The 15,362-nt window shown below is 40.4% G+C and overlaps 2 protein-coding genes and 1 non-coding gene across 3 annotated transcripts in view; 1 reads left to right on the top strand and 2 right to left on the bottom strand.

Annotated features, from left to right (window-relative positions):
- Positions 1–15,362, bottom strand: part of CENPP (centromere protein P) — a 250,947-nt gene that overhangs the window by 184,379 nt on the left and 51,206 nt on the right. The window lies entirely within an intron of this gene.
- LOC126005003 (small nucleolar RNA SNORA5) lies at positions 650–783 on the bottom strand. Its single transcript, XR_007494191.1, has one exon. It is a non-coding gene; the product is annotated as a small nucleolar RNA SNORA5 (small nucleolar RNA).
- OMD (osteomodulin) lies at positions 4,394–8,082 on the top strand. Its single transcript, XM_049770097.1, has 2 exons — positions 4,394–5,333; positions 7,754–8,082. The coding sequence occupies exons 1-2, from the start codon at positions 4,394–4,396 to the stop codon at positions 8,080–8,082; spliced, it is 1,269 nt and encodes a 422-aa protein (XP_049626054.1).

Below are 15,362 nucleotides of genomic sequence, written 5' to 3'. Positions count from 1 at the left end.
TGGGTAGCTAGCTCAATGGGCCAAGTATAGGTTCTGCATACATGAGAAACAGGGCCCAATCCCTGGGCACCTGGTCCACCAACCCCAGATCACAGAGCTGGAAGCAGATCCCAAACACTGTGTGGTGCAGCTCAAAAGAAAATAAACAAGATCCTAAAGGCCTGACACAGTCTCTCACATGGAGTTCTATCAAAGGATATGATAAGCATCAATTTCCTCAGGTATCCCAACAAGAAAGAATGACTAGTAGGATTCTGGTTGAGTAAGAATTTCATTATGCAAATCATGTTTTAAGGTAATAGCTCTCTCATGGCACCCTGAATAAAAAGGGAAGTGGGTAAAAGGCTTCAAATTGAGAGATATGATTGTTATTTTATTCTTTTTCTAAAAAGTATATTAAATTGGGGCCAGAGCGGTGACGCAAGCAGTAGGATGTTTGCTTGCATGTGCTAACCTAGGATGGATTGTGGTTCTATCCCTTGGCATCCCATATGGTCCCCCAAGCCAGGAGCGATTTCTGAAAACATAGCCAGGAGTAAACCTGAACGTCTCTGGGTGTGAGCCCCCCTCTAAAAAAAAAGTACATTAAATCTATATGGTTTACTTTCTAATTTTCAGAATACCTTCCCATACATATTTTTCTTTTTATTAGTGTCTGTAACCAAATTTATCCCTGAGGCCCAGGTTAGAGGATCAAAGCCCATGAGTCACATATTGCTGTCGCAGCCTTTTGGGCCAGTGTCTGCTATGGGTTGAGCAGGCACTGAATTTGACACAGCTGCTACCTTCCCTTACATATTTCTTTTTTTTTTTTTTTTTTTTTTTGTGGTTTTTTTTTTTTTTTTTTTTTTGGGTCACACCCGGCAGTGCTCAGGGGTTATTCCTGGCTCCAGGCTCAGAAATTGCTCCTGGCAGGCACGGGGGACCATATGGGGCGCCGGGATTCGAACCGATGACCTCCTGCATGAAAGGCAAACGCCTTACCTCCATGCTATCTCTCCGGCCCCCCCCTTACATATTTCATATGACTCTAATAAATGCCCAGTGAGATAAGAATACCGCTCATTATAGTGCTCATTATAGAGACAATAAGTTTAACAAATACCATAAGAGGCAGCATTGAATTTCAGATTCCTTCTCCAAGACAAAATCATCGCTCACCCCACATCAAGGTTACGCATAAGAATAAACTTTTCTCAAACTGAGGCTCCTTCCCACATACTATGATGTCTCCATATCTCTAATCCCACTTTACACTCATCATGTTCCTTCCCACATCCTACATATTTCCCTATCTCTGATCTTCATGCCTTCTCACATCTACCCATCATAGACACAGACAGCACTTCCTGCCTTACTGTCTCTCTGAGCCTCTTCATAAACTCCTGGGAGACAAGATTATGTTTTAAAAACCTGTATTTTTATGACTTTTTTTTGGGGGGTCACACCCGGCAGTGCTCAGGGGTTACTCCTGGCTGTCTGCTCAGAAATAGCTCCTGGCAGGCACGGGGGACCATATGGGACACCGGGATTCAAACCAACCACCTTTGGTCCTGGATTGGCTGCTTGCAAGGCAAACACCGCTGTGCTATCTCTCCAGGCCTTCCTTCCTTCCTTCCTTCCTTCCTTCCTTCCTTCCTTCCTTCCTTCCTTCCTTCCTTCCTTCCTTCCTTCCTTCCTTCCTTCCTTCCTTCCTTCCTCCCTCCCTCCCTCCCTCCTTCCTTCTTTCCTTCCTTCCTTCCCTCTCTCTCTCTCTCTCTCTTTCCTTCCTTCCTTCCTTCCTTCCTTCCTTCCTTCCTTCCTTCCTTCCTTCCTTCCTTCCTTCCTTCTTTCCTTTTTTATGACTTTTTTAAGTTAATCACTGTTTACAAAAATTTTCATAATGAGGTTTCAGTCATTAAATGTATATCACCCTTCACTAGTGCAATCTTCCCACCACCAATGACCCCCATTCCTCTACCCCACTCCAACCCTTTGCCTGTCTCTCAGACAGGCATTCTGCCTCTCCCTCATTATCATTGTCATGATAGTTGTCATTGTGGTTAGTGCTCTAACTGCACTCACCGCTCTTAGTGGCAAGCTTCATGTAATGTCATGTAAATCTTCATGTCATGAGCTGGTCCTCCCTCCCGCCTTTCTATTGTCTCGATATTATTGCCACACTGTCCTTTATTTTTCTTATATCGCAAAGATGAGTGAGACTATTCTATGTCTATCCCTCTCCCTCCAGTTCATTTCATTCTTCATAATAGTCTCCATGGCCATCCATGAATAGGGACATTTTATGACTTCATTTTTCCTAATTACTGAGTAGTATTCTATTGTGTATATGTATCACAGTTTCTTTAGCCACTCATCTGTTACTGGGTACCTGGGTTGTTTCTAAATTTTGACTACTGTAAATAGTGCTGTGATAAACATAGGGGTGCAGGGGGCATTTTTTTATATTATGTTTTTGTGTTACTAGGGTATATATCCTGAGGAGTGGTATTGCTGGATCATATGGGAACTCAATTTCCAGCCTTTTTTTTTTTTTTTTTTTTTTTGAGGCTAGTCAAGTGAAGCAGTGGGAGTGGAGAAGGAACAAAAAATCTGTAACTGGCTATGATCAATTAATTGTAAACACCACTGCACTCAGACCAGCCAATTTCCAGCTTCTTGAGGAATATCCACATTGATTTCCAGAAAGGTTGGACAGCTTAACTAGAAAGATATTCATGTAAAGAAACAGAAAGAAAAACAAACCTTAGTGAGTAGCAGAACTGTGTGTGTATGTGTAAGCAAGGCAACCTGGCATGGGAATCCTGACCTGTACCACAACCTACAATGTGCTGAAACATAGGCACAACCCTGCTATTCTCAACAATAATAATAGAGGGAAGAAAGAGAGAGGAGTGAGAGACGAAAATAACATTTTAAATTTTAAAAATTTAAAGAAACTAAAATTGTGTACAATGTAAATAAATATCCTGGGTATTTGGAGTTTAAAGTGGCAATAGAATCAGAAATTAAATCATAGTGGAAATATTTCATGTAGAAAAGATCTGAAGGCATGGTAAATCTTGGACAGAAACATCAAGAGAAAGAGGTCAGTTATTTCATACTGGCTCACAGGTTATCTTCTTAATACATCAAGGAAATAAACAGTTCATGCCTGTTCAAGTGGCCAATGAGAAGTGGCAATGAAGTTTTGGAGTAATATAAAGACTGCCCTCATTTGTAAGAACGCTACACTAAAACATAGGGCCTCTCCTCTCTGTAGTAGTAGCTATCACTGAAGAAACCAAGTACTCAGAGATGATACCCAGCACTTACAGCAAGGGAGCAGCTGGCTTTGGGAGTTGAGAAATATCAAGCTATCACTATGACTTTATAGTCTACTAGTCAAGACAACTGGCATAACTTATACTTAAAAGATGACCTGAAGTTCCCAATTTATTTTACCTATTACTCACTTTTCATGAAAATAAAAATTAGTGCTCCCCTAGAAATCTAGCTTCTTTAAGTGAGTAATCAGAAAGCATACATGGGTGCACCATTAAACATTCCAGCATTCCTCCTGGGAAAGACCAGATAGTATCAACCACTTTGGGAGACATGGTTCCAAGTTCAAGCTAAGATATTAAAAAAAGGGGCTGGCGAGGTGGCGCTAGAGGTAAGGTGTCTGCCTTGCAAGTGCTAGCCAAGGAAGGACCACGGTTCGATCCCCCGGCGTCCCATATGGTCCCCCCAAGCCAGGGGCAATTTCTGAGCGCTTAGCCAGGAGTAACCCCTGAGCATCAAATGGGTGTGGCTTGAAAAACCAAAAAAAAAAAAAAAAAAGAAGAAAAAGGTATTAAAAAAATGTGACTAGAGTAATAGTTATAGAGCATAGGGTGGTTGCTATACATACAACCAACCTGGGTTTAATCCTGGCATCCCATATGAATTACTACCAAGCAGCACTGGGAGAATTCGTGAGTTTAGAGCCAGGAGTGAGTAACTTTTGCATATCACCATGTGTAGCCCCCAAAAAACAAACAAATAAAAATATTTATTGGTACTTAAAATCAATTTTGATTCAAGCATTTCCCATTAATCCTGTATAATTCTTTATATATTTCATGGGGCTGGAGAGATAGCATGAAGATAAGGCATTTGCCTTTCTTGTGGAAGGTCATTGGGTTTGAATCCTGGCATCCCATATGGTCCCCCGAGCCTGCCAGGAGCGATTTCTGAGCATGGAGCCAGAACTAACCCCTGAGCACTGCCGGGTGTGAACCAAAAACCAAAAAAAAATTTCAATATAGGTATATATATCTATATATTTCTGTAGACTTATACAAGAATTATTGTGTTTCACTCATCTTTCCAAATATTCCCTTTTCTCCTTGCTACAGAACAAGAAAAAACCATGAGTCTTTTAAGTCCAAAATGTATATTTTTCTTCTTTCTTGGGATCCAAGTATATTGCCAATATGAAAATTATCAATGGGATGAAGATTATGACCAAGAATCAGATGATGTCTACCAACCAGAATTCCAATTCCATCCAAATACAGATTATGGAATTCCTTTTCCTCAGCATACTTCAGGCTGTGCCAATGAATGCTTCTGTCCACCTAACTTTCCACTATCAATGTATTGTGATAATCGCAAACTCCGGACAATCCCAAAGATTCCAGCACATGTGCAGCAGGTCTATCTGCAGTTCAACGAAATAGAGGCGGTGACTTCTGATTCTTTCACTAATGCAACTCATCTTCAAGAAATCAACCTCAGCCACAACAAAATTCAGTCGCACAAGATTGATTATGGTGTGTTTGTCAAGTTATCAAATCTACTACAACTTCACCTACAACATAACTATCTAGAAGAATTTCCATCTCCACTTCCTAAGTCCCTGGAAAGACTTCTTCTTGGTAACAATCAGATCTCTAGACTGCAGACAAATGCCATGGATACACTTACAAACCTGACCATGCTTGACCTCTGTCATAATCATCTTGATGACTCTATGTTTAAGGAAAAAGTTCTTGCCAAAATGGAAAAATTGATGCAAATCAATCTATGTTACAACAAATTAGAATCAATGCCTTCTGGTTTGCCATCTTCACTAATGTATCTGTCTTTAGAAAATAACTCAATTTCTTCTATACCAAAGGATTACTTCAATAAACTTCCAAAACTTCATGCTATAAGGATGTCACACAACAAATTGCAAGATATCCCATATAATAGTTTTAATCTTTCCAACCTAATAGAACTCAATGTTGGACACAACAAACTCAAGCAAGCATTCTATATCCCACGAAATCTAGAACACCTATACCTAGAAAATAATGAAATTGAAAGTATGTATAAATTTTGTTATTTTCTTTAAATGAAGAAAATAGTATTCCCTTTCAAATGAACAAACTTTTTATATAAAAAACATGTTTTAGATACAGCTAAAAATGGCCGCTTTGAAGAAAATGACAGAAATAGACCTCAGGGGCCAGAATGATGGCACAATCAATAGGGCGTTTGCCTTGCACATGCTAACCTAGGACAGAATGGGGTGTGATCCCCCAGTGTCCCATATGGTCCCCCAAACCAGGAGTGATTTCTGAGCATATAGCCAGGAGTAACCTGTATGTCATCAGGTGTGGCCCAAAAAGCAAGAAAAAAAAAAAAGAAAAGAAAAAGAAATTAACCTCAAAGAATGGTTAAAATTTATAGACCTCTGCTTTAAGTTTTGTCATCTTTAACATAAAGAAATGCTGCTATCTGAGGCAGCCAAGTAAGACTTGGGTTCAATTCTTGACACCAGATAAGGTCACCTAAGCACCACCAAAACTGGCTGATGAGCCAAGATTAAGAAGGAGAACCACTGGGTGTGGTCCCAAAACTAAAGCAATCAAATAAAGAAATGGTATTACAAAAAACTATGAGCATTCTGAAGAGCTGGAGAGATAGTACAGTGGGTAAGACACTTGGCTTTGCAACCAACCTCAGTTGTATTCCTGGCATCCCATATGGTCCCAAGAGAACTGCCAGGAGTAATTCTTGAGTGCAGATCCAGGAGTAACACCAGAGCATTTCCAGATGTGGCCTCAAAACCAAAAATAATGAAAGAAGTACAAGTATTCTGCATGATAGGACTTTATTACTTTTTATTTCTATTATTGTTTTATTTACAGTTATAAACTACTTTTTATTCATTGTCTTTATACTTTTAGTATTTGAGAGTATTTATTAAGAATGTATTACTCGGGGCCAGTGAGGTGGCGCTAGAGGTAAGGTGTCTGCCTTGCAAGTGCTAGCCAAGGAAGGACCACGATTCGATGCCCCGGCATCCCATATGGTCCCCCCAAGCCAGGGGCAATTTCTGAGCGCTTAGCCAGGTGTAACCCCTGAGCATCAAACAGGTGTGACCAAAAAAACCAAAAAAAGAATGTATTACTCGGGGGCCGGAGAGATAGCATGGAGGTAAGGCATTTGCCTCACATGCAGAAGGTTGTGGTTCGAATCCCAGTGTCCCAAAGGGCCCCTTAAGCCTGCCAGGAGCGATTTCTAAGTGTAGAGCCAGGAGTAACCTCCGAACCCTGCTGGGTGTGACCCAACCCCCCCCCCAAAGAATGTATTAATTGGGGCTGGAGAGTTAGCATGGAGGTAAGGTGTTTTACCTTACATGCAGGTCGTGGTTCGAATCCCTGCATCCCATATGGTCCCCTGAGCCTGCCAGGAGCGATTTCTGAGCATAGAGCCAGGAGTAACCCCTGAGCACTGCCAAGTGTGACCCCCTCCCAACAAAAAAGAAAGAATGTATTACTCGGGGCTGGAGAGATAGCATGGAGGTAAAGCATTTGCCTTGCATGCAGAAGGACGGTGGTTTGAATCCCGGCATCCCATATGGTCCCCTGAGCCTGCCAGGAGCAATTTCTGAGTGTAGAGCCAGGAGTAACCCCTGAGCACTGCTCAGTGTGACCAAAAACCAAAAAAAAAAAAAAAGTATTACTCAGGGCCTGAGAGATAGCATGGAGGTAGGGTGTTTGCCTTGCATGCAGAAGGATGGTGGTTCGAATCCCAGCATCCTGTATGGTTCCCCCGAACCTGCCAGGTGTAACCCGAGTGCTGCCAGCTATGACCCAAAAACCATTAAAAAAAAAAGGGCCCGGAGAGATAGCACAGCGGTGTTTGCCTTGCAAGCAGTCGATCCAGGACCAAAGGTGGTTGGTTCGAATCCCGGTGTCCCATATGGTCCCCAGTGCCTGCCAGGAGCAATTTCTGAGCAGACAGCCAGGAGTAATCCCTGAGCACCGCCGGGTGTGGCCCAAAAACAAAAACAAAAACAAAAAAGTATGTATTACTCAAATTATTACTTAACTAGTCAATAGTCATTTACTTTGAAATATAAGATAAATTATAAAATAAAATTTTAATATAAAACCTATAATCTATATTTTTGCTTTTTTAGTATTTAAAGAATATAAGTAGGGGCTGGAGAGATAGCACAGTGGTAGGTCGTTTGCCTTGCAAGCGCTGTCCCAGGACCACCTGTGGTTCAAATCCCGGCATCCCATATGGTCCCCGGGCCTGCCAGGAGTGATTTCTGAGCAGATAGCCAGGAGTAACCCCTGAGGGCCACTGGGTGTGACCCAAAAACCGAAAGAAATAAAAAAGAATATAACCCAATTTCATATATGTATTTTAATAAATTACATTCCACATAGTATTTTAATAAATACAGAATTATGGGTATAATATAGAATTTTTCATTCCTATTTTTCAGATATCAATGTTACAGTGATGTGTCCATCTATTGACCCACTAGATAACCACCATCTGACATACATTCGTGTGGACCAAAATAAGCTAAAAGAGCCAATAAATTCCTTCATCTTTCTCTGCTTCCCACATATACATACTATATATTATGGTGAACAAAAAAGTACTACTGGTGAAACAATACAACTGAAGACACAAGTTTTCAGAAGATTTCAAGATGATGCTGAGAGTGAAGAAAATGATGATCACAGTGAAAGCCCAGAACAAGAAGAACCTGAAGAAAATATTGACCCTCGCTATTATGGAAGTCACGAATGGCAAGAAATTATATAAGTATACAGTCTTGAGCTCTCAAATCATATTATCAATATTCATTTAGCTAAGCATGATAGTTCTTGGGAATATATATAGAATTATTTTATTTTGGGGGGGGCACACCTGGTGATGCTTAGAGGTTACTCCTGGCTAAGCGCTCAGAAATTGCACCTGGCTTGGGGGACCACATGGGACACCGGGGATCTAAACCAGGTCCAATCTGGGTCAGCAGCATGCAAGGCAAATGCTCTACTACTGTGCAATCACTCTGGCCCTAATATATCTAGAATTACAGATTGAATTTAAGTTGTTAGTGTAATACTTGCATCATCACACAGGATTAGATTTTATTTAAAATGAAGCATGTCTTTAGAATTGTAAATTAGAATTACTAATGTTAATCAAAAGCTAACTTTAAAAATAAAATTATATGTTGAGAAAAACTGAATATGCCATTTCTTTTTTTTTTTTTTTTTTTTTGGTTTTTGGGTCACACCTGCAGCACTCAAGGGTTACTCCTGGCTATATGCTCAGAAATCACTCCTGGCAGGCTCAGGCGACCATATGGGATGCCGGGATTCGAACTACCGTCCTTCTGCGTCTAAGGCAAACGCTTTACCGCTGTGCTATCTCTCCGGCCCGAGTATGCCATTCCTAATAAAGTAATGTTTCTAATGATGGTCAAAGAAGTAGCAAGACAAGGTAAGAAGAGGAAGTTATGTACTTTAAATCACTATGAGGATGTTACATGGGCAGTCATTTACATAAGAAATAGACTGGTTTCTTGAGCCTGATCTTGAACCACACACTTGTAATCTCATAACTGTGACATATACACTTTGGTCATATCAGCAGAATAGCAGGAAACATCTAAAAACAAAAGGTGGCTTCTTCACACAAAAGAGCAGGGGTCCTCAAACTTTTTTTTAAGCAAGGGACCAGTTGACTGTCCCTCAGACCGTTGGAGAGCCAGACTATAGAACTATGAACAGTAGTGGCCTATGGAGCCATAGTCTGAGGACCCCCTGCCTGAGATTAAGAGAGATGAGAGAGATGAGATGAGATAAGAGAGAGAGAGAGAGAGAGAGAGAGAGAGAGAGAGAGAGAGAGAGAGAGAGAGAGAGAAGAGAGAGAGAAGAGAGAGAGAAGAGGAGAGGTGCCTGAGAGTAGGGTACACATCTCACACAGGTGCACTGTGGCCCAGGATGAGTTGACTGCCAAGCAGGTCAGGCAGCAGTACGAAAAACACCCGGCAGGGGGTGGGGCATATGTGGTCGTGATAGCACAATGGGTAGGGTGTTTGCCTTGCACTCAGAAAGACCTGGGTTTAATCCCTGGCATCCCATTTGGTCCCCTGAGCCTGTCAGGAGTACTTTCTGAGTGCAGAGCCTGAAGTAACCCAGGAGTGCTGCTGAGTGTGGTCCCAAAACAAAACAAAAAGATCACATGGTAGGCTGAATAGATGTCCTAGGGCCGTAGTTTGAGGACCCCTGCAATTAGCTAATAAAGGAGTATTATTGTACTAAAAATGCCACCATGAATCATTACAATATTATACTACTGAAAATCCAGTCACAGAAGATATGTTAAGATTTCACTGATGTAAAAATATGTCCAGGGACAAATGAGCACAGCTAGCTGGTCCAGCCAGACTACATCATTGGTGTAACTAGAGAGAGTGTGTCCATACATGAAGACACAGATGGAGGGAAGGGTAGGGGTCACAGCAGAAAAAAAGACACAGTCTGTTATATGCGAAGGAAGGACCAGGAGGCTGGAACACAGAGAGCAGAAGATGGAAAAGAAACTGTCACAACCATTTAGATTCTGAGACCATCTCGAGCAAGACATTCATTGTTTTGATGTGTTCCACTGGGGGTTGTCTGCATGAGGCGAAGAAACAAGGGGGTAAAGGTTAAGAAACTTGAATCTTGGGCCCGGAGAGATAGCACAGCGGCGTTTGCCTTGCAAGCAGCCGATCCAGGACCAAAGCTGGTTGGTTCGAATCCCGGTGTCCCATAGGGTCCCCCGTGCCTGCCAGGAGCTATTTCTGAGCAGACAGCTAGGAGTAACCCCTGAGCACCGCCAGGTGTGGCCCAAAAACCAAAAAGAAAAAAAAAAAATAAAAATAAAAATAAAAATATGTCCAGGGGCTGGAGCAACAGCAGATCAGGTAGAGCATTTGCCTTGCATGCAGATATTCTGTATTCAATCCCTGGCACAGCAAGGAATGATATATGCCTGAGTTCAGAGCCATGTGGGTATGGACCAACAAATAAACAAACAAACTAGAAACAAAATTAAGAAATGTCCAGTCTAGGGGCCGGAGAGATAGCATGGAAGTAAAACGTGTTTGCCTTTCAATTAGTCATCAGTTCGAATCCCGGAGTCCCATATGGTCCCCTGTGTCTGCCAGGAGCAATTTCTGAGCATGGAGCCAGGAGTAATTCCTGAGCACTGCCGCATGTGACCCAAAAACCACACACACAAAAAAAATTTTCAGTTTAGAAGAATAAAAAAATTAGTGACTGTCTAGGTCTGAAGAGATAAGAGAGCATAATAAAGTAGGGAGTGGCATAGATCAGGTACAAGAGGTTCTTTATGGTTTCATGAAAATATTTTAAAATTGTGAGAGGATTATTTCACAAATCTGAAAATACTAAACACAGCTGAATTGTATCGTGCAATCGCCAGGCACACAAAGACCACCTATGCTTGATTCCCAGAAACCCATATAAGTCTCCCAAACCTATCCAGGAATGATCCCTGAATATAAATCCAGGAGTAAGCTCTAAGTACTGCTGGATCTGGCCCCCAAACCATTAGTGTACTGAATCCAGAGATATAGTACAATGGGTAAGGGGCTTGCCTTGCACACTGTAGAATCAGGTTCAATGCCTGGCACCACACAGGGTCCCCTGAACCTCACTAGGAGTGAGTACTAAGCACAGAGCCATGAGTAAGCTCTAGTACCACCTGTGTGGCCCAAATCTCTCCCCCCTACAAAAAGGAAGTGTATTGTATGCGATAGTAGTTCTATCAATAAGCTTTTATTTTAAATGTATTAAACAAAATAATATCCAATAATTCATTCTAATATTAGGCAGAGAGAAAGAAAGAAACTGCTAAAGTAGCAAAAACTGAAAAAGAATATGAACATAAACAGCCTAACTTTCACTACTGGCTGTGAGATGGTGAAGGGTTCAAAGATGAAATTCTTTGATGTGACGAGAAAATGACTGGCAGGAGGAAAAAAATCCCAAGATGAGATTAATTGAAAAATGACATAATTACTTATTTCACTCTTTGAAAGTTAAAAAAAAACCTCTAACTTTCAGAATTCTGTAACTTAACATTTTTGCCTCCTAAATTTAAAAAAGAAAATACATTTTAATTATTAAGGATTTCCCTTAGCAAAGAATAAAATCACAAAATTTAATTCAAAACAACGAATTTTGAAAAGTCTAACTTAGCAAGATGACTAAATTATTTAAATACTCTAATCCTTCCTTTTCTCATTTGTACAGCTCTCAGAGGGCAGTTATATGGGCATAGAGATACAGTGTATAACAATGAAGCATTCAGCAAAGTGCATGGCCAATTGTAGGCAATCAACAGAACAACTATTTCAACAACATCTAGCCATAAAATCATGACACATTTAACTTAGTTGGATCAGCTGCTTGCAAGGCAAACACCCTATACGCTGTGCTATATCTCTGGCCCCTAACTTTTAGTTTAGTTTAGTTTAGTTTAGTTTTGTCTAGTGGTGCTCGGCATTATTACTGGCTCTTAACTCAGGATAACTACTGGTGGGCTCAAGGACCCATATGAAACACAGGGGATCAAACCCGGGTTAGCTGCAAAGCAAGTGCCCTACTCATTAATACTACTGATCTGATACCAATACATTTAACAGTTTAGAAAGAACTTTTTTTTTTGGAGGGGGGCACACCTGTTTGACGCTCAGAGGTTACTCCTGGTTATGCGTTCAGAATTTAATCCTGGATTGGGGGGACCATATGGGATGCTGGGGAATCAAACCGTGGTCTGTCCCAGGCTGGTGCTTGCAAGGCAGACGCCTTACCTCTAGCGCCACCACTCCAACCCTAGAAAGGATTTTAAAAAAATAATTAGGGGGCCAGAGAGATAGCATGGGAGGTGGGCATTTGCTTTGCATGCAGAAGGATGGTGGTTCGAACCCCGGCACCCATATGGTCCCCCGAGCCTGCCAGGAGCAATTTCTGAGTGTAGAGCCAGGAGTAACCCCTGAGCACTGCCGGGTGTGACCCAAACATCAAAAACCAAAATAAAAAAAATAAAAGTTATTTCAGAAATTTGTTTGTAATAATACTAGTTGAGAAAATTTAGCATTAGTGCTAAAATATCTCAAACAACTTATATTTTTTACTTTCAGTTTGAGATCACTAAAGTAAAACAGAGATATATGTGTATCATGAGACATATTAAACAATTTCATGATTCAAGAAATAGAAAATATTTCTTTTGTCTCTTCTATATACTTTTTCTGTTGCAAATAATTCACATGACCCCAAGGACACTGAAACTAAAACCATGGTTTCCTAATTCCAAATTCATTTCCTCCAAAAATCCTGGTAATAAATTATAACAGCAGCCGGAAGCAAAATTAAATCAAAACATCTCAACATCTAAAACTTCTATTGCTACATTTTCTTGATCAATATAACAATATAAATATTACAGTATAATTGCCCTGTCTGCCATTACTTTACATTTTTATTAGGTTGCAAATTTACTGACTGGTAAATTTAAGTTTCACATAAAACTTAGAATAAATCACAAATTGAAAACATAAACCCTTCCTTACATTTCTCTCCACTTACTTTTTATTTACTTTTTGTTTTTAAAGCCATACTAACTTAGGGCTTATTTCTGGCTCAGAGTAAAGAGATCACTCCTGACAGGGGAAACATATCGAGTAAGAGGGGTCAAATACGTAGTACCAGGGGTCAACTGTGTACAAAGCAAGTATATCAGGCCCTGTTTTATGTCTCTAGCCCCTACATTTTACTCTTTAACCTGGGGAGAACTTGAATTTTCATCTTTATTTGATTTTATCAAAATACTGGGCTTCAGAAATAGTGAGGTTATTAATAAAAAGATTTTTTATCTGGTGATTCAAATCACAGGTTTCCCATAAAAGTCCTAGAACACTGTATTTCAGAGGATCTAAAACACAGGATCTTGTAACACATCACATCTCAATAGGGGAAATACTCGGGCAAGTCTTGAGACAATTTTGGTTGTCACAATTGAAAGGGCATGAAGAGATAGAAGAGTGTTACTGGCATCTGGTGGGCAAAGGGCAGAGATGCTGCTAAATGCCTTTCAGTGAATGGATCTGCTACCACAACAAAGAATTATCCGCCTCAAATCTCTATTTTGTTGATGTTGTAAAATTCTGTAGTTATTAGATTCCAATTCAACAATAAGAGAAACAAGGCCCAGAGTAGTTTACTTGCCTGAGATCTAAAGCGGGTAATAAACACAGAACAAAACTAGTGGGGCTAGAGTGATAGCAGAGTGAGTAGGACATTTGCTTTGCACACAGCTGACCCAGGTTTGATCCCTAGCATCTCATCTGGTCACCCCAGCCTGCCAGGAGTAATTTCTGAGTGCAGAGCTGGGAGTAACCCTAGGGCCACTGAGTGAGGCCCAAAAGCCAAAAGACAAACAAACAAAAACCAAAAACCAGCAACAACAAAAGAACAAATCTGAACACTTGTGTGTTCTGATTCTCAAAGCACACTTCTTCTCACCATCAGAGGAAGAGGATGAAGGGAGAGCTTTTTAGCTAAAAGTTCCTTTTTGGAAAATCATGCCACTTGTCAGTTACATGTTCTCTATTAGTAGATCTAAATCACTTACAAAATTAGAACGAAAAAAATCCTCCCTAGAAACTTCTTTGCAAAACTTAATTTTATTCAATACATTTTCCTGGTTACCTGTACCTGAAAAACAACTATGGATTAGAACTGAAACCCCAATGGGACACCTTCAAAGAAATAAACTCAAATAAACCAAAGATAAAGCAATAGAATTCCCCAAAATACTCTACAGAGGCTTATTGTCTTTTGGATACAGAACCAGTCCTTGTGCAAGAAACAGCTTTCTCCTTTCATTACTGAACAGTGAAGTTAAATAGTTCTGTAGTAAGATACAATCCTTTTGGAGGAAAAAAAAAACAACTCAAGTTCCAGAAATATTTTTATTCAGAATGTGGGCTTGTCCAAAGAAAAGTCTGGATTTTTGGTAAATATTCTACATCTTCCCTTACAGTTGGGGTCATCACTTAAGATCACAAGGTTTGGTGTGGTATCAGCCACATTTGAAAGATTTGAATTTGGGATGCATATGCCAAAAAGTCAATAGGGTGATTTAGAATGAGTCTATAGGCAATCAGTTACTATAGAGGCTGAGGGGCTAGATTAGTAAAGTGAATAATTCATTTGCCTTGCACATAGCCATTCCAGAGCAATCCCCAGCACTCCATGTGGTCCTTCAAACCTGCCAGAAGTGATTCCTGAGCACCGCCAGGTGTGCCAGACCTCAAAAAACAAAAACAAAAACATAAAGGCTGAATTCAGACACTCTCCAATCAATCAACTGATCATGTCTATGTAGTGAAACTTGATCACTGAACAATGGACTTAGTAGCACTTCCCTGATTAGTAAGTCTTCGGATTTTGTCACACTAAATGTTGGATGACAAGGGCAATGTGAAAACAACAGAGACCTCCATTTGAATTCCTCCCAGATTGTGCTCAATGCATCTCTTCCTCTAACTACTATGTGCCTGTTCCCTGTGATAAATCATATCCACAAGTATAAATGCTTGCAGAGAGTTTCACAATCTCTAGCAAATTATCAAACACTGAGGTGTGGTTTTCGGAGCCCTTTAAACTTGCGCTGTTGTCAGAAATAAAAGTTTTGGGACTATGTCCTCAGATTTCTGTTTTGGAAAAAGAGGTTTACTTTTAGTTTGAGTATTCTGAGTATTTCCTAAATCTTGATTTGTGTAGTTACTTTTTCTTTATTGTGGGTATGATCTCTGACTTCCTTCTAACCAACCTAAAGGATTGTATGTGTTTATAGATGAAGACAAGTGACTGTTATATACTGCCATATTACCATCCTGTGGCTGTGGGCTGCTCTGTAGAAGCCACTTTCAAAGGAACTAAGGGTGGCCTCTCATCATAATCTAGGAAAAAATAAGGCCCCGAAGTCCATATGTAGCCTTATTAAACCCTTAAAGT

This window comes from Suncus etruscus, chromosome 3 (assembly GCF_024139225.1).
Source record: "Suncus etruscus isolate mSunEtr1 chromosome 3, mSunEtr1.pri.cur, whole genome shotgun sequence".
Lineage (NCBI taxonomy): Eukaryota > Metazoa > Chordata > Mammalia > Eulipotyphla > Soricidae > Suncus > Suncus etruscus.
Note: the sequence above shows the minus strand (reverse complement) of the source record. Positions and strands in the feature narration are given on the sequence as shown.